Here is a 23,796-nt window from a genome sequence, read left to right as displayed (position 1 = left end):
GTCTACTATAGATGTGATAAATTGACCGCCGATCGCTCTAGCGTTGACTCCGGTACTCCACCGCAACGAGAAGCGCAAGGGGAATCGATGGGAGAACGTCTCCCAATGACACACTGCAGTGAAGACACCAAGTAGATCTCAGAAAGTCGACTTCAGCTACTTTATTCACGTAGCTGAAGTTGCGTAACTTAGATCGATCCATCCCTACCCCCCAGTGTAGACAAACCCTCTCTCTCTCTCTCTGTCTCTCACTGGAATTTTGACCATCTTAGATCTAAGCAAGATAGATGAGCCAGTCTTCAGGGACTGTCCAGCAAAATTTGAGACAAGAGGCAGTCGTAGGGCAACAGTTCCTGATTACTTAAAATCCAGTTAAGTCAAACTCGCAGCAGTTCATGAGAAGAAATCTGCAGGCTTAAAAGCTCTGTAATGCAGAGCAGTGCGTTGTTCTCTCAGATGAACACAGAGTAAACTGGAGTCAATGTGCAACGCTGCAGCAGTCCAGCAAAAGGAGTCTGAACTCAAAGGAGAAATGAAGGGTGCGGGGGGAGAGTAATCTTCCTCCACTGCGGTGGAATTAGCGGGGGGGGGGGCGTGTAAAGGGCATACCAGAAAGATCCAAGTGTAATGGGGTTATGATTCTTGCCTACCTACTGTCCCTATACACTGCCTGAGTTCTGTTATTTTTACAAACATTGAGATACCTATTAAATAAATTTTGAAGTCTAGTTGAAAGGGTAGCTCTCACTCTTCCCCCTGTGCTACGCCACAACCTAATGATTGTCTGAGGGGCAGAGGGTTTCTCGGTTATGCTGACCGCTTCCCATCGCCTTGCAGCTGCCAAATAGATGGCTCTCCTCTACTATCCCCTTCCCCTGCCTCCTTTTGCAGGTCCTATTTTCCCATAAACACAAATTGCCCACATATGCTGCTGCTTATAGCTTTCCCAGGTACCTGCAGATTTAGATCCACAGGATTCTTGTTCACAGGGTTTTAAATAGAATTAATGAAACTCACCAGCATTTTATTAATTTCCCTCTGGCACTGCTTGAGATAGCTGAAGTAGTAACACAGGCACTAGAGTAGTGTCTGCAGACTCAAGAAGACAGCAGTGCATTGGTACGTGTGTGTGTACCCAGCTCATGATGGTATTTGAAAGTCTGATCCTGCATCATTAGTGTCCATCAGAGTTCTGCAAAAGACTGCTACTGAGTTCAATGAGAGCTGAATAGGGCCACTACTGACAAAACAAATCATCGTATTGTAATCCTGTGTGTGATTTAGTTTCTTCCCTCCTTCCCCAAGAAGATTGTTCCCTGCCCTTCCCTGCCCCCCATTCAAGGTTATCTTTGGAGCCATAAGGATTAGAAACTGGGTAACAAACAATCCTTAAAAACAGGTTTCAGAGTAGCAGTCGTGTTAGTCTGTAGCCGCAAAAAGAACAGGAGTACTTGTGGCACCTTAGCAACTAACAAATTTATTAGAGCATAAGCTTTCATGGGCTAAAGCCCACTTCATCGGATGTATGGATAAACCTGGAAATCCTAGCCACCCCATCATCTCAGGCATTGGCACCCTGAAAGCAAGATTGTCTGGCTCTGTAAACTCCCTCCTCACGCCCTACACTACCAGCACTCCTAGCTATCTTTGAGACACCACTGACTTCCTGAGGAAACTACAATCCATCAGTGATATTCCTGAAAACACCATCTTAACTACTATGGATGTAGAAGCCCTCTATACCAACATTCCACACAAAGATGGACTACAAGCCATCAGGAACAGTATCCCCAATAATGTCACGGCAAACCTGGTGGCTGGACTTTGTCCTCACCCATAACTATTTCCCATTTGGGGACAATGTATACCTTCAAATCAGTGGCACTGCCATGGGTACCCGCATGGCCCCACAGTATGCCAACATTTTTATGGCTGACTTAGAACAACGCTTCCTCAGCTCTCGTCCCCTAACGCCCCTACTCTACTTGCGCTACATTGATGACATCTTCATCACCTGGACCTATGGAAAACACGCCCTTAAGGAATTCCACCATGATCCTCAGCCTGGACCAGTCCACACAAGAGATCCACTTTCTGGACACTACAGTGCTAATAAGCGATGGTCACATAAACACCACCCTATACCGGAAACCTATTATACTTACCTACATGCCTGCAGCTTTCATCCAGACCACACCACACAATCCATTGTTTACAGCCAAGCTCTACGATACAACCACATTTGCTCCAACCCTTCAGACAGAGACAAACACCTACAAGATCTCTATCAAGCATTCTCATAACTACAGTACCCACCTGCTGAAGTGAAGAAACAGACTGACAGAGCCAGAAGAGTACCCAGAAGTTACCTACTACAGGACAGGTCCAACAAAGAAAATAACCGAACACTACTAGCCATCACCTACAGCCCCCAACTAAAACCTCTCCAGCGCACCATCAAGGATCTACAACTTATCCAGAAAGACGACCCATCGCTCTCAGAGATCTTGGGAGACAGGCCAGTCCTTGCCTACAGACAGCCCCCCAACCTGAAGCAAATATTCACCAGCAACCACACACCACACAACAAAAACACTAACCCAGGAACCTACCCTTGCAAACAAAGCCCGTTGCCAACTGTGTCCACATATCTGTTCAGGGGACATCATCACAGGACCTAACAACATCAGCCACACTATCAGAGGCTCATTCACCTTCACATCTACCAATGTGATATATGCCATCATGTGCCAGCAATGCCCCTCTGTCATGTTCACTGGCCAAACCGGACAGTCTCTTCATAAAAGAATAAATATACACAAATCAGACATCAGGAATTTTAACTTTCAAAAACCAGTCGGAGAACACTTCAATCTCCCTGGTCACTCGATTACACACCTAAAAGTTGCAATTCTTCAACAAAAAAACTTCAAAAACAGACTCCAACGAGAGACTGCTGAATTGGAATTAATTTGCAAACTGGACACCATTAAATTAGGTTTGAATAAAGACTGGGAATGGATGTGTCATTACACAAAGTAAAACTATTTCCCCATGTTTATTCCCCCCACACACACACACTGTTCCTCACATGTTCTTGTCAACTGCTGGAAATGGCCCATCTGGATTATCACTACAAAAGTTTTTTTTTCCTCTCTCCTGCTGGTAATAGCTCACCTTAACTGATCACTCTCCTTATAGTGTGTATGATAACACCCATTGTTTCATATTTTCTGTGTATATATCTTCCTACTGTATTTCCCACTGCATGCATCCGATGAAGTGGGTTTTAGCCCACAAAAGCTTATGCTCAAATAAATTGGTTAGTCTCTAAGGTGCCACAAGTACTCCTGTTCTTTTTGCAGATACAGACTAACACGGCTGTTACTCTGAAACCTAACAATCCTTAATCACCATTCAATAAAACTGAATTTCACTGCATCCAATCCTCCTCCATACTTTGTCTGTACAGATTATAAACCCCTTGAGTCAAGGAGCTTGACTTCACACCTGTCCGTATACACCAGTGGTCTCCAATCTTTTTACACACAAGATCACTTTTGAATTTAAGACCAACCCAGGATCTAACCATGCCCCTGCTCACTCCATCCCCCCTCCATCGCTCACTCTCCCTCTCACTCACTATCACTGGGCTGGGGCAGTAAGTTGGGGTGCAGGACGGGCTGCAGGCTCTGGGCTGGAGCCAAAGGGTTTGGAGTGTAGGAGGCAGCTCCGGGCTGGGGCAGGAGGTTGGTGTGAGGGGTGCAAGCTCTGGGAGAGAGTTTGGGTGCAAACTCAGAGCAGGGGGTTGGGGTGCAGGAGGAGGTGCAGGGTCTGGGGGGAAGTTTGGGTGCAGGAGGGGGCTCTGGGCTGGGGCAGAGGGTTGGAGTGCAGGAGGGGGTGTGGAGTGTGGGCTCAGGGCAGGGGATTGCGGTGCGGGAGGGTTGTGGGGACTGGGAGGGAGTTTGTGTGCAGGAAGGGACTCTGGGCTGGGGTGGGGGGTGAGGTGTAGGCTCCAGCTGGGAGGTGCTTACTACAGGCGGCTGCTGGTCAGTGGTGCAGCGGGGCTAAGGTAGGCTCCCTGCCTGCCCTAGCCCCACGCCATACCTGGAAGCAGCTGGCATGTCTCTTAGGCCCCCGGGGGCCGGGGGGTGAGGCAGGCGGCTCCGCACGCTGTCGCTGCCCCCACCCCAGCGCCAACTCCACAGCTTCCATTGGCCGGGAACTACAGCCAATGGGAGCTACAGGGCAGTGCTTGCGGGTGTGGGCAGCACACAGAGACCTGCTGCCCGCAGCCAGCCTCAAGAGATGCCCCCACAGCTCCCATTGGCCACAGTTCCTGGCCAATGGGAGCTGTGGAGTCGTCGCTGGGGGGTGGAGGCAGTGGCAGCACGCAGAGCCGCCTCCCACCACCTGTCCTCCCTCAGGGGCCGCAGAGACATGCCAGCCACTTCCTTTGAAACCCACTATTAGACTGGGGTGATCAGTTCCATCAACTCACATGCTTACAACATTCAAAGCTCCTGGCTTTAAAGTTAGTTCAGAAGGGCTTTAATGACTGTTCTCCACTATACAGTGAATTAATTTGCATTGTAGTGGTGTTTATTCATGAATGTGTGTTAGAGTTTGTTGATACGTCCACTTAACCAGTGCTGGTAGAAACTGAATGTGTACAAATACACACACACGATAAAGTACCATATCTCCTACCTTTTAAAAAATTAAAATAAAAAAGTAGGGCTGTCAATTAATCACAGTTAACTCAAACGATTAACTCAAAACAAATTAACTTGATTTAAAAAATTAATCGCGATTAATCCCAGTTTTAATCGCACTGGTTAACAGTAACAGAATACCAACTGAAAATTATAAATATCTTTGGATGTTTGTCTACATTTTCAAGTATATAGATTTCAATTACAACACAGAATACAAAGTGTACAGTGCCCACTTTATATTTTTTTTATTACAAATATTTGCACTGTAAAAAAGATAAACAAAGAAATAGTATTTTTCAGCTCACCTCATACAAGTACTGTAGTGCAATCTCTGTAGTGAAAGAGCAACTCACAAATGTAGAATTTTGTTTACATAACTGCACTCAAAACAAAGTAAAACATTAGAGCCTACAAGTCCACTCAGTCCCACTTCTCTTTCAGTCAATCGCTAAGACAAACAAGTTTGTTTACACTGCTCTGCAACACCGGAACTCCAATAAAAAGGAGAGTTGTTGTGCAATTTAAATAGAAGGCTAATTCATTTTACATAGAACTACCAATAAATAAAAACATTACATAAATTAAGTTCAAATCAAGACAGTGCAGTCAAGAAGCTTATATAGGAAGTCAAATGTTTCCTTTCAGTTCTGGAGACAATATTGGTAAGTGCAAAACAGTATGCTTAGAGTAAAGTCTCCACCATAAAGTTCTAAATCAGAAGCATAATTTGAAGAGTCACTAATACTGCCAATTTCTTATGATTGCAGTTTTAGGCAAGGAAGTGGTTAAGATTTTAATCATGTGTATTAAGGATAAATTTGCATTTAGTGGACTGAGTACTAAAAGCTGGCAAAAGGCAAAAAGTGTACAGAACACAGACATACATGTGAAAAACAGTAACATTTTCTGCATAACTCCTGCCACATGATTCTTTCAGAATTCTCTGAATAGAACCAAACATCAAACCCAGTATTCTGCAATGGACCTCCCACCCTGTCCTAGACATTCACATGCAAGTTACTCAAATATTTTCCCTTCCAAAGCTATTTTCTTTAAAAATACATTAAATATTTCCTTTATAAATCCACAACAGGTCCTATTTATGTGAACAGAGCTAGATGCTGAGCTAGAAATACCGTAACAGCTGAGTATTTTAACTGGTAACACTCTTGTAGTGACATACCTGTGTGTCATATCAGCTATGGAATCCATAACTTTAAACATTTGAAATATCATGGCTTGAAAATTTAATTCACTTAGAGTGCATGTGGTATTGTTACATACATATTTACACACACACACAAATACGTGTGTTATATGTATGTGTTAGAAAGTTTATGCCACCATGAGTTTGCAATAGTCATATTATTCATTATGGATGGCAAAGCTATGAGCAAGTTAGGTAGGTCAGTCCAAAAAAGTGCAGAAAAAACCTTGATGATACACCATCATTTATTCTGGATATGCCATATATGGTATAGAAAAACTACTTTAAGATTTTTTTAGATTTTAAAATAAGTTGAAACTGTATTTGTTACCTCCCCATGTAATTCCAAGTGCCTATAGGCCTAAGTTACCTGAAAATAAATTTATCACATAACTTTCCACATATCTTGGGACCAGAACACATGTACATATATTAGTAATGTTACGATAAGGAAATCTGTTTAAGCATACCAGAATTACACACATTAAAAGATGCTACACTTATGTATACATCTAAGATAGATTTTTTTCTTTGTTATTTTAAAACAGGTTGACACAATTAAAGACCATCCTAATGTTTATTCAAGGCAATCACCAGGGGTGCAGGAGAGCAAAGCACCTTCTATCCACAATGTTGATATTTCCTGACATCTGAATGCTTCAGTTTACAACTTTAATACAAAGTTAAAGTCGTTTTATTGCATTTAACATAGTTACAAGGGAAGGCAAGAAAACAATTGCTGGTAACACTGAATTTCATGCCCCAATAGGCAGGTAAAGTTCTTTTTAAAAATAGCTGTCCTGATTAAAAACAGCCTGCCATGGAGAATCAAAGAAATATAAATTTGGGGACCTGAACATTCATACAGTAATTGTGTTTATTTGTTTTCATAAATATTTAAGAAACAACTTATGGTATTTGCTATTACTGAGTCCATTGTAGTAAAATCCCTCTCTTCACAACATAAGCAAATACAATCAATTCTTATTTGTTATACTTCTCTTCAATATTCAAGGCTAATCTAGTTTTAGGTCAGGAAAAAGACTGTGGTCTATCATTTTAAACAAACCATTGTAGTAAAATGTGAACAGGAAATTCCAAACTATGCTACTCAAAAAACAATGATTAAAAAACCCTTAACTTACAAAGCATAAAGAACCCATACATGTATCACATTAAATGGGAACAAAAGAAATGTGTAATTACCTCTGTCATTTTTTTTTCCCATTGGGGTAAGGGCTTTTTATGGGTTTGCTGAGAGAGAAACATTCATATCTGGAGAGAGAGAGAGAGAGAGAGAGAGAGCACGCAACTATACAGCCCTGTCTGATACCTTGGAAATAAACAGCCTGTGGGAGTTAGAGAAGGCATGCCATTCATTCTTCACCATATAAACACCTTCTTAGAGTCTCATCTGAGCAGCAGTTTCACTTGGACCTTGAGGCACAGGTCTGACTTGTTTTTCAAATAAGAGAGCTAATTTTTATACTCAAATATATTTTTTAAAACATGCTTGCTAACATATAGACATTTATATAAAGCCTAACCAAAACATGGGGTCAAGGATCTGAGCAAAATCTTCCCAGTTAGAATCACACATCTATGAGGTACTCAATTTTTTTCAAGAACTTGGTCTTACAAAAATGATGCATGCCATATTTACTACTTTTAGATTACAGAAAAAAGGTATATTCTTAACTTGAGCTAGCTAACCTGAGGTACAATCAAAGGGGGGAGGGATGCACATATTCACGCAGGCACACACCTTTATCCTAGTGAAGACACAGCCTACTATAGAAATTGAGATATTACCATTGCTACTGAGTTTTCCAACTACAATACCAAAACAGGTACCACAGATCAAATACAAGGCTAACAAGAGAAATTATTTTTCCCCGATATAAAACATGATCATCTTACCATCCGCTAAATACATGACTGACAAATTTACAAACGCATATTCTGAAGGACTCCATCTACAGAAAGGAGGGGGTGGGGAGAGGAGAGACCTTTCCATGACAAGGACATATTTTCCATGGTTCTTTTACATGGCACCAGAGATTTTTAAATAAAATAAAATGTTTCTTAAGTTCCATAACTTCTTTCCCTTAAACAGAGGCACAGGATTCCCTTTTCATACATCTAAAAGGTGATCAGATAGACAGACAGACAGACACACACTCTCACTGTACTTCCCTAAGATTTACCAGTTGACTTCAGAAAGTATAAACCAAGTATCTGAACAAAGTATTTGTTTTAAAGAAATCTGGGAAATGGTTAAATGTGGAAAATCTAAAAAAATACAGGCATTTTTGTGTATTAGACATGATACATGTAGCAAAAATGTCAGTGATTTATTATGGCAAAGTTGTAATGACAGAATGGTTCACAGATTTTATAAAAGCAGAATACAGACTGCTGAAACTTCTTAGCCAAAATTTTAAATCAAGCCACATTAGAAAAAAACCACACATAGCATTCTCCTTTAGTTTATACTGACAAGCTAATCAAGTATCTAATGGGGGGAAGCAATACATAAGAGAGGGCTTTGGCAATGAGATTAAAACTTAGGTCATTAGTCTAAAACCAGAACAGGTCAGTGGTAACCAAAAGTCGATACAATCTAAGAGCTATTTGGTAGCCTATGTGAAATAAAACGGAAGCCTGAGCTAGTATGCAAAGGACAGAGGCCAATGAAACAGAAACTCCCAGTATAATCGCTTCTACATGTCATCAGAGAGAGAAAGTAGAGATAGTTTGGTGTTTGTGGAGACTGGTTATTTAGCTAGAAGAACTCAAATAAATAAGAAGAAATCAGGGCAACATTTCATAGGAGAATATTTCCAGATTTCTCCTGCAAGTTGGTGAATATCCTTCTAAACTAATGACACTGAAGATTCAATTGTCCAATGAGGAGTTATTGTACAAAATACAGAGAGTAAATTCAGGTTTCAGAGTAGCAGCCGCGTCAGACTGAATCCACAAAAAGAAAAGGAAAAGAAAAGAGTAAATTCAAACACTTAAATGTAAAACAGAGGAATTTTAATGCTATTTAAGCACCAATCTCAAGGCAACCTCAACCCTGGAGACACTACTTGCACTTCTGCAGTAAACACGCAATAAGCCTTTCAAACTTTTTCTTACATAAATTATGCACTGACGGCGAAAACGAGGAGTGCAATTCAAAATGATTGTCAACATGCCTGTTTCACAAAGAAGAATACATAACTTTTAAAACTTGCAACACTTAAGTTTAGCCTTTCACCCTATGTTGCTTGAGAATGACAGCTTGATTTAAGGATATTACTCTGCATATTTTGCATGTGATGTTGACAATATGTTTAACAGTGACAAAGCTTTAACTTTTTGAATCTCAACATCTATGGTCATTAAATAATTATTGTCTGACACTCCCTCGAATATTTTCCACAACTGTGAAAATTTAAATTGATAAAAAAAGGAAACAATTATTAAAAACAGACTGATATTATCCACTGAAATTATTTTAAAAATTAAAATTAAATTCTGCCAAGCCTACTGCTGCATATGCTTAACTTTACTCAAGGTAAGCACATGTGTAAGTAGTATCAGGGCTTTAAGTTTGGCTAGAAATTAGACAAATTATCTTCTGGTAAAACCCTTACATTCATTCTGAGTAATATTCATCATAGCTTCAGGGTAACTATAACTGCATCCCCTGACCCGCATGGTCCACTCAACTGGAAACCCAGTCAGGTTTCAGGTCTGCTGCCATCACCTATGTCTGGGTAAGGACCTTTCTCCACTCCCTTCTGACCAGCAGGTTTTAAGGCTGCACATCTCCCTCCCATACACTGTGACAGGCAGACAGACTTGCTGGTGCTAACAGCCAGCACCCGTGAATTGTTTTGTCTCCAAGAGCAATGAACAGCGTATTACTAGCAGTTCCCAGTTACTACACAACTCTTTCTAAGCAAGGACATTTATTCTTAAGGTAAAAGCACTACAGAAAAAAACATATAAAACACTAAAAATTCTATTTGCATGCTTAAAGCTTACCAGAGGTCTTATGGGGCATAGGCCAAAATTTTGCGGGGCCTTAGTAAGATGAAGTCTTCCAACCATTCCACAAGGGCTAGGGCCACCCATGGATAGAAGATTCTGTCCATTTGCGGAATCAGAAAGAAGGCCCTGGGTCTTTTAAACTCAGCTTTTTTACGTCAAAAGCCCTTTCTTTGTTTGAGTCTCTGGAAAACCCAGCCTGAACCAATACATGCAAGCCATTCCAAGGGGTGGTACCTCTCTAGGGTTGCCAACTTGGTAATATTTAAAAACTGGACACTCCAGCCCTGCCTCTTCCCCCGAGGCCCCACCCCTGCCCCAACTATTACCCCCAAAGCCCTGCCCCTACCCCCAAGCTCCCACCCCTGACCCGCCTCTTCCCCTGAGGCCCCACCACCTGTCCACTCCTCTTCCCCCCTTCCCAATCACTTGCTGCTTTTCCCCTCTGACCCTCCAGGCCAGGACGGAGCTGCCTGAGGGGCTGGGCTGGAACAGCTGCCCAACGAAGGTAGGAGGCAGCCCCAGCTGACTAGGGGCTGTAGCAGGTGATGACCAAGCGCATCCCTGCCTCCCCTGCTTGTAGCAACCAAACTTGGGGTGTCCAGTCAGTAGAGCTGACTGGACACTGTCAGGTCCACTTTTCAACCAGACTTTCCAGTCAAAAACTGGGCACCTGGCTACCCTATACCTCTCTAAAGTTATTTAGTCTCAGTAACTCACTTTAATCACCCCTACACACACGGTTTTAGTTCCTGGATGAGCTGTAGTAATCCTCCCCCATGTAGCAGAACACAACCATACAAAAATTATTCATAAATTTATTACAGTGGCCCCCCCAAGATACTTTATGGGATTACAAAATCTATCACAATATTAACAGTGAATTGTCAATGTCAGCTCTCTCCAGCACATGATGGAAGCCTGTTGAACTACTAAAGGTTTCTTTTGTATTTTAAAATCCGAGTACCCTACAACATTAAATACCCACAATTATTGCATTCTGAACATATTTTAAATTGCTATATTGCTTTTAATAGTATGTTTAAAACCAACTAATTTTAATAGAAGTAATTTTACTATTTCACTATTTTTTGAACCACATATAACATCCACAATAACAGATCTTGATGTTTATATGACTTCACCTTCAGTCAGGGAGGCATAACTCCTTTAGTTATTGGGGAAACAAAAGCTGAGCAACTGGAGATTATTGATTAAACAAACGCCTACTTTGTTTTCTCAACATCAACTAAATGACTTATCTCTACACAATCTTCCCTTTCATATAAAACTTTAAGTTCATTTTTTGTTTTAAAGCTTTTTTTAAAAAATACAATCTAAACAATCCTTCATATAAGCATCTTAAATTTCAAAATTGAATTCCAATTCAAAACACTGCTGCCATAATCCCTTTTCTATACCGTGCCACACACATTGTCGGTGCTATATAAATAACGATGAGATATTGCACTAGTCTTTGCTACATGCACAAACCACCCTTTTATTGTAGGTTTAAAAAAAAACACACCTTAATATACTATCTCAATGGTGACATGAAGAGTACAGGACAAGAGCACACAATGGATGACAGAAATGACTCAATGGACTATTAAAAGTGATATGTACTACAACTTGTTGGTAGAACCGATTAAAATTATCTACCTAGAAAGGGTGAGGACACAACAAAAATCAGGTCAGAAAACTATCCAGAATCTCCAGACATGGCTAACCAAGATCTACTTTCATGTTCAAGTTTCCTCACTGATCCATGGCCCATTGTTCCAGAATCAGAAGTACTCTCCTTGGCATGAAATACTCCTATTACTAGCAATGAAGCAAACAAAGACATCCAGCCCTTTTCTCTATTCAGTGCATCAAAGCTTTCATCTATCATCTCGTGCCTCGATTATTGTAATCGCATCCTCTCTGACCTTGAGTATTCCAATCTTGCTCCATACAAGCCCACACCGAAAAATTTTGAAAAATTTCAAGCATCTAATTCAAATTACTACTGCCAGAATAATCACCTTAGCCTACCACTTTGATCACAGTACCTCCCTCTCCTCACATGAACTTTAACTACTTCCATTGGCTCTCCCTTACAAACTTTTGGTCCCTACCATCAAGGCCCTTCTTCTATCTCACTGTATCACACACACCCTTTACTCTGCCAAGGATATCCGCCTCCATCCTTCACTTGTCCACTTTTACTACACACTCCTTCATGCCTCCTTCCTTGCTAACCTCAGTGACTGGAATGCCCTCCCCAAAATGATTCACACACGCAGTACCCTGCCCTTAAAACCCCTTCCAAAGATCCACCTTTACCATGATACAACTATCTAATGATAATTACTAAGCACATGACCTATTTAGTGATTCATTATTATCCCTCATACACCCATCTTATTTTTATTCAAAAACTTAAGCCTCCATATTATACGTGATATAAGACTTGTCTTTTTTTTAAGATCAGTTTAGTTAGACTGGTATCCACATAGGGATATCTTAAATTAAGATAAATTGATGAGTCAATTTAAAACGAAGTCAATTCCTTACCAACTTAAGCTCAATCGGTATAAGCCATTTTAAAATGGATTTACACCAGGTTTTTTAAGTCATTTTTAAAACACACCTTTAGTTAAACCAATGCAAGTCCATGTGTAGAAAGACCTTAAATAGGATATCTAGCGTTCCTAATATTTCAACCTCTTCCCCTGCCCCTCTACCTCATTTTGTTTCCACACACCTCTGTGGCATCTTGTCCACATTTAGACTTTAAGCGCACTCAGACGGGAAATGTCTTTGATGTTTGCACTGCACCTAGCAAAATAGGCCACCAGTTTTGTTTGGGGCCCCTAGGTGCTACTGCAAACAAAAACAAACAAGAATCCTACTGCAGAAACATGAGAAACATTATTCCCTGTAGGCTAGCCCTAATCCAGCCTTTTTGCAACTTTTGTTTCTCTTTTTATCTTGCTTCGACTAGTACAGATGCTACCCTAGTCTATATTCGATTGGGAAGATTGAGAGAGATGAGAAAACACCTACATTTCTATTTTCATTGGTCAGTGCTGCAGTCAAACTAAAGACCCAATGTTAAGAATCTGTGGCACTTGCTTGCTCTGCTGAAGAATGCAAGTTGTCACATCTTAGCAGACATGATATTCAGGAAGTTCTATTTTTAAACTGTAGGCAAAAATAGTAGTTTTATTTTGTTCTGCCAAAAAAGCAATTACATGTATTTCTGTAGAGACCCATACATACCTTTATAAAAGTACTCCCCCATACACTCCCACCACAATATTAGAAGCCCCATGAATCAAGCATTATATTTAATAGTTTCTGAAGGACAGGGTAAATATAGTGGGGTTTTATCCACTATAGACAAATTCCTACACTTTTTTTCTTGCCTGTAAAGGATTTGTTCTTCTGTTTGTACACTGTTACACTTCATACTCTAAACAAACTACATTTTTGGCTCTAACACAAACTAAATTGATATCTATGGTCTCTAAATCTATACTAAAGTTTGCTCAAGACGACAGAAACCTAAATCCACATTTTATACTCAGGACTGAAATCTCAAGTCACTCATTCTTAAATCAGCTAATCATAGAACCTGAGAAGCAGAGTAAAAATGTTCTTTTATATGACATATGCATTCTAGCTACCATTTTTTAAAAAGCTAATATTTAAGTTCCTGTTCAGTAACACCTACATGCGTGTTATTTCTAAGTGCTTCTGGAGCACATTGCATTTTACATGCAATTAAAGAGACTTAGGGCTTGTCTACACTGGCAATTAACAGCGCTGCAACTTTCTCACTCGGGGGTGTGAAAAAACATGCCCCTGAGAGCCGCAAGTTGCAGCGCTCTAAAGCATTAGTGTAAACAGTGCCCTGTGCTGGGAGCTAAGCCCCTCCTTGAGGTGGGGTTTTTTTTAGAGCCACTGTGACCACAAAAGGCACGTTAAAGTGCTGCTGCGGCAGCGCTTCAGCATTGCCAGTGTAGACTAGCCCAAAGTCCCTACCCCTTGCAGCTCACACTTTTAACAGCATCTGAAGTCCCATCATCTGAGGACAACATTTCTCTGAATTTGCCTTACCTTAAAACTCTTACACACATTTGCTATTAAAGAAAGCATCCTCATTTTGTCCAAGATTAAACTGCATTACCTTTCATCCATCAGTACTCAGCAGTGATAGGTCTCAAATTCTCAAGAACAAATATTTTCCAAAAATTCCTTCTGTTCAAAACTTGGCTGCTCAGGGCTAGATATTGCGAGCTGCCTAATGCCCTCAAGTCCAACTCAAGGGTGCTCACCACCTCCCCACAGACAGCCAGGACCTTCTAAGAGTAAGCACTTATCATACATTCCTGCATCATTGCCGTAACACTGCAAAGCCCTGAACTCTACGAACATTTTTCCTGATAAATATATTTGAGCAGCAGATCATCTGGAAGTGCACAACTGCATGGGTTTATCAAGCGCACAAAATAAAATCTCATTTCTGTGAACTCTGACAAAACATTTAGCAGCCTATCATCTTTCTGCTTGTTAAGGTTTCACAGCACTCTAATTTTTTTTTTCCTTCTTAAACTACTGCAAAAATTGGCTAACCTGACCACAAAGTTTAGTGTCACTCAATCTAAACTTAAAAATCTAATGTTCTTTTTAATATACAAATCTATCATTTGTACTGTACCGTAGGGAACAATCCTTCACTTTTTGGAGAGAAATGGTCTGCATAATCTAGAGAGAAGCTTCCATCTCTACCTTCTACGATTCCAGAATACTACTCTCAACACTTTTTAGGCCAGTAATAGTTAGAATCTTCTGCCACAAGAGGTACAGCATCAGTGTTCAACAAGGCTGGATAAACCATAGGATTTCAAAGCTATTAATTAGGAAACAAGTGGACATGGAATTAACACGTAACTACTTTTCCCCAAAACAGGCATATAATTTGGGCAAAAATAATACTGTAATCATCTCACTTGTTTCAAAGTATCTAAACGACAATGCACTGAGGGTTAAAAAGATCATGTTCAAATTATTACCCATGAACTAGATTTCAGTTATCAAATAAGAGTAACAAAGAAGCTACATTTTTTAAGTAAACATTAAGTTTAAAAAAGTACCCAACACTGACTAGCCTGACATCTCTGGCCCCAATCCTTCAAACACTTAAGTCACTCACAAGTATCAAGTTAAGCATGCGTGTGTTGGGAGAATCAGGGCCCAGGCCAACAAGTTGGAGTAAAAAATATTTGCACCTATACATCTCCAGCAATTTAAAGAAATAGATTAATATAGTTTAAAAGCTAGATGGGACAGCTGTGATTATCTAGACTGACCACTTGCATAACACAGGTCATAAAAAGTATAATTCCTGCATTCAGAGCAAAAACGAGGGACGGGGGACGAAGGAAACCCAGGTCAAACTGTCGAAATCACCAGGCAAATCACCTGTTCTCTAGAATGTTCGAAGAGCAACTCTCACTGACTTCAGTTGCAGCTGTGAGTACTCAGCACTTCTGCAAATCAAACTCCAGGGTCTTAAGTCAGGCAGCCAAAAAATGAGGAATACACAATCAGTGATCACATGTGAAAAGCCTGGTTTAAGCGACAGAACCTGGGGCAGAGGGAGAATAGAATCCAATTCTCCAGAGCAACATTCAACTGCCTAAAACCATGAGAACCTCCTTTCTCTTCCTTCAATCCCCAGGCTCTGCAAACCTTCCAACCTCCAAACCACTTCTACAGAACATCTGTACATGCTCATCCTTCACACCATACACTTCCCTAGCCCTCGCATCCCACCCCTACACCAAGTGGTGGGATCTGCTGCCACCTGAGGAGCGTAGGTGCTGGAACCAGAGGTTCAGGTGGTGCTGCCACACCCCCTGGCTTGAAGTGGTTTCCATTATACACAGGGTTTACAGTTTGGTTCAATGGCTCTCAGCACCCCCACTATAAAAACAGTTCTAGCATGCCTGCTGAGGAGGGGGAGGAACCTCAGTGGGCCAGTCTGTACTGCACTTTGGTTCAGTGGCCGAGAGTCTGGTGGAAAGAGTGGCTGGTGCCCATCCATCCAAGTGTGATCCCGTTCTTTTCTGCTCTATCCCTCCAAACATGTCCTGGTCCTGTCTCTTCCCAGTACCATTCTCCTTATTTAGCTGGTCTCTACACCTCAGGCTTTTCATCCCAGGATCACCAAGCCCTAGTCTCACCCCGCCAAACTGCTCATCCCAGTCTCACTCTGCCACTCCTACCCAGTCTCCTGGCCCAATCTCTCCACTCTTTACCCAATCTCTCTCTTCTCTCCCCCCCCACCACCCTGACTCCACTCACTGCTCCCCTATCCATGTTCCCTGTCAGTGGCTCACAATCTCGCTCCACATAGGCTCCTAATCCAATCTCAGTGTCCCTTCTTCCCCATCCCAGCTCCTTGTCCAACTAGTCCCATTTCTCCCCCACACCCTAGCTCTTCTGCAGATGTCTCCCCACCCCCTCATTTCTTTCCCCCTCCCCTCTGGTTCCGGGTCCCAGTCTCCTTCACGTCCACCTCTTCCCCTTCCCAACCCCCCTTTAAACAGCTTCCATTCTCAGTCTTGGGGTTCACTCCCCATTTCCTTCAGACTATTCCCCCTCCAAATCTAGCTTTTGTCCCCTCTGCATTCAAATCAGGTAACCTTCTCCTCCATGCTGCCTGAATGGGTGCCAACAGGGCATCACTAAGAGCACAGGAAAGGTAGACCTCCATCTCTCAGTTTAACTTTAGGTGCCCATGCCCAACACAGCCTGCAGCAGCCCAGATCTGCAACTGCAGAGCACGTCCAGCTCAGCTCCAAGTCGCAGCACACTCAGTGCAGACAGAATCTTCAGATAATTTAGCTTCTAAAATCAAAATCTCTACTGAGCACGTGCAAACTGCAATTTTTCAAAGGCTTTTTCAAATTTCAACAGTTTTCACAGGGACAGAAAAAGGCACATCCGACACAAAGTCCACCCCCTTGCCAAACTCAGAAAAAAACGGTCACAAGAAACGTTTGTATTACCACAGTATCTAAGCGCCCTAGCCACTGATCAAGACCCACAGTGAAGAGTTTATAATCTATGGCCTTGGTCTACACCACAAAGGTATGTCAGAAGAGCTATGCTGGCTAGGAATGTGGAACAAAAAAACACACACCCTGAAGATAATTAGGCTGACAAAACCACCAGTGCAGATGCTTCTTTGTCATCTTAACTAATGTCATTCAGGGAGGTGGTATTACTATGCTGGCAGAAGAACTTCTGTCAAGATACACTGCATCTACCTTTGGCCAACATAGCCCATGTCTATGCTACAGAGCCCAGGTATAATAAATACAGAGGGAGAGACAGACAGACAGATGGGGGAGTTCAGACTCATTGATGATTATCCATTAATAATTTTTGAGATCTAATCATTTATAATCCATTTAATGCATAGCACATTGATTTTATATAGTGCTAAGAAGTCTAAATACAACACAATTATCTTTGTCAACCAAGGCAGTGATCCATCTCAAAGATAAAATACTCTCTAAAACTGCTTGGCTGACTGTGTTGGGACGTGCTCTCCACAGCAGCCCTGAAAGAATTGATTAGGCTAGGTGGGCCCCATCAACCAATTAAGCTGCAAATGGCAGAGATTTAGGCTGTGTGGAGGGCCTAATTATAGGGAAGCTCACCTATGAGGGCACAGGCAGGGCTTCTATAAAGGTAGGAGGCTGGCAGTTGCAACAGGGTGGGAGGCAACAGGGATGAAGCCTTCAGCTTCTCTCCCTGCAGTAAGGGAGCAGGAATGGGAGATAGGACTACTCATGAGGAAGGGTTTACTTAATGGGGCTAAGAGAAAGGGGTCTGACTAAGAAGGCTGATGAAAAAGAAGAGGGCAATAAGATTGGTGAAGTCCCAGACCAACTGCTTACCACAGAGCCCTGAACAGGAACCCAGAGTAGAAGGTATGCCTTGGTTTCCCAATCATCCACTGCAGAGTGGTTTTGTTAAGGGCAGTTGATACGAAGACTGCTGGAGACACTGCAGGAGTGACATAGTCAGGGCAGTCGTCTGAGGACTGCCTGATGCTGTGGGTGCAGAAGGACTTTGAAAGACTCCCCATGAAGAGGAAATTATAGTGTGATCTCGCTGGAGGGCCGCGTCATGCAGTAGACATACGGTGACTTGGTGAGCAGGAGAAGAACTGTACGGGGGAAGACCAGAAAGGGGTTGCTAATCTAGGCAGAACTAATCATCATGAGGCACCACCCAGTGGCAAGCAGACCACCCTGTGACACTGACCTTCCTTACTTCATCTCTCATATTATTCCTTGTTTTCCTTCCTAACTTTACTCCACTTTCTTTCCTATAAGTGATCTAATGTATTTTTCCTGAGTTGTATTCAGTTTCCAGTTCTCTTCTTTCTCTTTCCATCTACCATCATCTCATCTCTCTTTTCACTGTGTTCTCCTCCTTCTCTCTCTTGCATTTCGTCCTCACCTCTGCCTCCAAAAAAATCTGTATACATACTGCTTTCCTAACTTATCCCATTAACCTTTGCCCCTCTCCCTCCTACCCACCCTGACATAGGGATCAATTTGTTAACCAAACAACTGGTGGTAGGTTTAAGTTTGTACTCAAACAAAAGATTGAGACACACACCCCACGCCACACTGTCTGGAGGCAATGCCCAAAAGAAGAGCCACGCCCCAAACTGCTGGGAATGGGGAGCATGCTGGAATGCCTAACATAATGCTGTCCCTGATGTGTGCTTGGGAATTGGGCTCCATCTTTCCTATCATTCTCTAGTTAGTAGATGGCTGATAATTTGAGGTGCCTGTGGGCCAAGCTTCAAATTTTTCCTAATACCTTTTGGCTGCTAGATAGTAAAAACATACTGGGTTTGTCCTCCTCCACCCCCCCCCCCCAAAAAAAAAAACAAAACAAAACAAACAACCCACCACCACCTTTTGGCTGCTTCAGGAATGGGGAGTAATTTCTGCTACTTTACTCCTCCCCCAATCTCCTGGTTGATGTGATCGGGGGTGGGGGGGATAGATGTACTATTGCTACCCTGACAGGTTTCAGAGTAACAGCCGTGTCAGTCTGTATTCGCAAAAAGAAAAGGAGTACTTGTGGCACCTTAGAGACTAACCAATTTATTTGCGCATAAGCTTTCGTGAGCTACAGCTCACTTCACCAGATGCATACTGTGGAGACTTTCACCCTATCCCTCCCTCAACTTGGTGTTAAGTCCTTTTCCCCAAAAAATGAATAGCTACAGTACATATGTCTCCTAGCTGCTTAGGGCTTTCCCAAGCATTGGCAAAATTGAGTTCTTATTTGTTCCACTGCCACCCAGAAGACTTTGAATAGCAGCAATGAAAACTGACAAGCCTGGTCAGCTTTCACTCAATAGTATTTCCAAAGAAACATCTAATCAGCAACATACTCTGAAGATGTCTATCTGTAAAATAACATAGCAGCAGTTTATCCTGAGTTTGCATTTGAAAGGTTACCTTTGCAACCACAGGGCTAGAATGAAAGCTTAAATTCTGCAGCAGTTGATGGCACCGGCCTGATATAAATAACCTTTGTATTTGCTTCAAGTTAAATGTGTCAATCTCCACTGAATAAACTGTACCACATATTCATGCATTCTTGGTGAACCAAGGGAAGATTAAGCTTTAATCTAAATTAGTATTTGGACAAAGCTATACACGTATCAGACAACATCCAAATTATTGATTATTTTAAAGAATTAAGGCATATGATAATTTGAAGCATAGTGAAGTAAATTTAGTCATAAATTCAATGGTAAAAAGAAAAGGAGTACTTGTGGCACCTTAGAGACTAACCAATTTATTTGAGCATAAGCTTTCGTGAGCTACAGCTCACTTCATCGGGCATCCGATGAAGTGAGCTGTAGCTCACGAAAGCTTATGCTCAAATAAATTGGTTAGTCTCTAAGGTGCCACAAGTACTCCTTTTCTTTTTGCGAATACAGACTAACACGGCTGTTACTCTGAAAAAAATTCAATGGTGTTATGCTAAGACTTGTTTAATTCTTTCCTCTGCACTCTATATATTTGCTCCATATATTCCGAAGAACCATATTGAAAGGCTTCCTCCTTCCATTACATTTCAGGTGAAAGCAAAGAGAGAGACAGACTACTGAGACAAACATACTTGCCTTCAAACACCCCGAAGGTAGCATATTCAAAACCAAAAATTGGGCCATTAAACCTCACCCACCTTGTCTCTCTAATATCCTGGGACCTAGATGGCTGTAACACCACTGCATATTCAGAATAAATGAACAGCATTAGAGTATACAATCAATGCAGAAAATTATATGCCAACTGAATACACAAAACTGCAGTACATGAACACAAAGGATACACATATACACAGTCAATAGAATACGGAAAAAGCCAAACTTTTGTTTTCAAATAAAACAGCTAACTGTATAAACTGTATAAATATTTACCTACAAAAACAGCAGTGTACCATTGTGCAAGAAAACAGGAATTGAACAAATTATTATTACAGTCTTTAAACCAGACTCCATTTAAATGTTTCTGTGGCCTGCTTAACATTCCATGCATATTTCTGGCAAGGTAGCTCTGGCTGAAGTTCAAACTGTCCTTTTCTAACTTTCACTTACTATAAAAAATTGTTTAATATAGAAAAGTATACAGCAAATGTTCTTATTTTACCAACACCTAAAATACTGACACTTGTGTTCAGTAACTCTACATGGAAACTTTTAGAGCAACTCTTCAAAGTGAGATTGTGTTTACCAGACCACACCATCTATAAATGTTACATACTTCCATAATCTTTAAACTGTAATAAATTCTTCATTTAGCTGATGCAAGTTTATAAAAAAAACTAAAAACCTATTTTTTAAAATTGATGTTTTTTCACTCATTGAGTTCATTTAATCTTATTTATTACATGCCACCAAGCCCAAAAGATGTGAAGTCATTCTGTGACAATGTAGTCCAAAGAAATTTGTAGTAGCCCACATGGTCCTCAAATTGATTAGAAAAACACTAATTTACCAAATTTCTCCCTAAATGTTATCTTCTGATAAGGTAATCTATCATATTATATAATTATGTCTCAAGCGGCTGTGTTTCCAATTTGTTCAAACCAGCTAATAAATCAGCATGGTCATGCTGCAAAGATATAGTGGATTCTATAATAGCACTTGAAAAATGAAAACACTCCAAGCTTCTAGTTATACACCACTCACAAAACTATGTATGGGCACTAACCACAGACAGTGCTGCTTTGTCTCCTAAAATAAGTTTTTACCGCTCAAATAATATTTACAAATTGGAAGTAAAAAGATACTTTAATACTATACAGCAATGACTGAGGACCTGATCCTGCAAACACACACACCTAACTTAAGGTTTCAGAGTAACTGAGTTGGCCCACTTCAGAAGTCAGTGTGATTATTCATGCAAGTAAAGTTCAGCATGTGCAAGTGTTTACAGGGACTGAGTACTGTATCAGAATAAAGCTATGCAGCTCAGTCAGTCTATCCACTGTAAGAGCCTTTATGCTCCATTTCTTTTAAAAACACAGCTACATCTAAAATAGTGCAGTTTAACGGGTGTGGGAGTTGTTTGGGGTTTCTAGAGCAGAGAAGCAAAGATTCCACACAGGGCCCCTTTAAGAATATTTAAATCGGGGGAGGCCTAAACATTTTTCTGTTCTTCTGAGAAGGAATGTATTAGATTTCAACAAGTGACAACTCCGTACTTCTAAACTACACCACCCTGCACCAAATAATATCTCCACTTTCACACTTCAGAGCAAAGTGATATTTCACTCGACTACAAATTCTTTAAAAGGCTTATGCTGAAATACAAACAATAGTTTGCAGAAGTTTCGATGAGAGCAAGAAGAGTTCCTTTGACTTCATATTGGGAATTGAGTTAAAAATTACTAGAGCAACCCGTGACTTACAAAAACCCAATCAAGCCTTTAAATATGTTGCGGGAAGTGTCCTTTCTGGATTTCCTTGGCTTGTAAACTTACACCATGGAACAGACAAACCACCACCATCGCCAGATCAATAAAATCGAGTGCCGCCGACCGGCTGCTCTTTCAGGTGGCTTCAGCCCATTATTGCAAGCTGAAACGCTGCGACAGTTTTGCAACTTGGAAGGTCTCTTTCTGTCCGTGCCGTGCGGGCTGAACCTGGCTCCAGCAAAGCGGGCAGCCCGGCGAAGGCGTGACGGCCCCAGCCAGCGCGCACACACCTCCCGACCGCTCGGCTGCGTGAGCGCGGAGAGGGCGAGCGGGCAGGGGCTGGATTCGAAACCCGGGCCCGCTAGCCTCCAAAAGCAAAGCTGAGGCGAGGCAGCCGATCCACCCTAGCCCGGGCTGCTGGGAGGGAGCACAAAGGGGCAATGGAGACCCCCCCAAGAGGAGGTGGGAACAAGGGGGCATCAGCCAGATGTGACCAGGGGCTCGCCAGGCTCCAACCCCATGTGCTCCCCCCCCCCCCCGCCCGGCTCCGTGCAGGCGGCGTGGGTGCCCGCTGGCCCCCTACCTGTCCCGGGGGTCGATCCACGAGGTCTGCCGGGTGTTGTGGTCGATGTAGAAGACGCGCCCGTCGAAGTCTCTCGCCTCCTCCCAGCCCGCGGGCAGCGGCAGCTCCGAGCTCTCCCGGCCCCGCGGGCCGCCCCCCGCCGCCGGCTGCCCGGCTCCCTGCTGCGGCGGCTGCCGCCGCCGCCGGCCGCTCACCCACGGCATGGCCCCGCCGCTCCCCGGCCGCCGCCACCCGGCCCCGGCCGCCGCCCGCTCCCCGTCCGGCCCCGCTGCCGGGCCCCGGCCGCCCGCCGCCGTCGCCGCCTCCAGCGCTACCAAGCGGCCCCGCGGGGAGCGGGACTCGGGCGGCTCCGGCAGCGCCGCGCCGGGCTCATCCTCCCCCGCTCCGAGCCGGGACCAGCCCCGCCGCTAACCCCGCCCGGCAGCGGCCCCGAGAGCCCGCGTCGCCCAGCGCCCGCCCCGCTCACAGCCCCGCCGGCTCCCCCCGCTCCAGCCCGGCGCCTGCCCCGGCCATCTTCCCTCCCTCCCTGCGCCAGGGCCGGCCCCTCCCGGCGATTCCCACGCTGGGGCGGGGAGCGGCGCTTCCCCTCCGCCTCCAGCCCCGGCGGCGCAGACACTCCCCTCCGGCCAGGGGAGCGGGCCCGGGAGCGGGGGTGAGGCGCGGCGACCCAACTTAGCTCCTGGCCCAGGTGGCACGGAAACAAACCCGGGCGTAAGGGAAAGGGGGCGAGGGGAGGGGATCCGGAGCGGTGGGTCCACGCGGGGCTTGCCACTGAATTCGGAGCCGGGTTCGGGTTACAGCCACACGCCCCCATCCAGGGCAGTGGCTCGGCCTGGGGCGAGAGAGCCGCCCCTGTGTGAAACCGCTCCAAGTTGGGGGTTGTGTCGTTCCCACATCTAACCCCTTCTAGATCATGCGAATTTCACCCCTCGCCTCTGTTCACACTGGCACTTGGCAGACTGAGGCGCAATTAGGGAGGGACTGGAGCGGCCACACGTCATGCCTGGATCCCAAAGCCCAGACCCTCACGGTACTTCGGCTCCTAACTTTAATTCATTTCGATGGAAGCTTGGAGCCTTTGGAAAATCTGGGACCACGTGTCCGTCAAAATCTGTAGCTGTCATTAAGATGGTAGGTAATATGTATGTTTGTGTATGGGGAATGTTTGACCCTTAGAGCCTCCAGGAAATAAGATTTAAAGGCGTGCAGAAGAGACCAGCTACACAACA

General features: G+C 43.3%; 1 protein-coding gene across 1 annotated transcript in view; it reads right to left on the bottom strand.

The window, feature by feature from the left end:
* Positions 1-22,770, bottom strand: part of WWC3 (WWC family member 3) — a 167,599-nt gene extending 144,829 nt beyond the window's left edge. The window contains exon 1 of the mRNA XM_077807163.1: positions 22,568-22,770. Coding sequence (XP_077663289.1) covers positions 22,568-22,770 — 203 coding nt within the window. The remainder of the gene's footprint in view (positions 1-22,567) is intronic.
* Positions 22,771-23,796: the final 1,026 nt, after the last annotated feature.

Source organism: Eretmochelys imbricata, chromosome 1 (genome assembly GCF_965152235.1).
Source record: "Eretmochelys imbricata isolate rEreImb1 chromosome 1, rEreImb1.hap1, whole genome shotgun sequence".
NCBI lineage: Eukaryota > Metazoa > Chordata > Testudines > Cheloniidae > Eretmochelys > Eretmochelys imbricata.
Note: the sequence above shows the minus strand (reverse complement) of the source record. Positions and strands in the feature narration are given on the sequence as shown.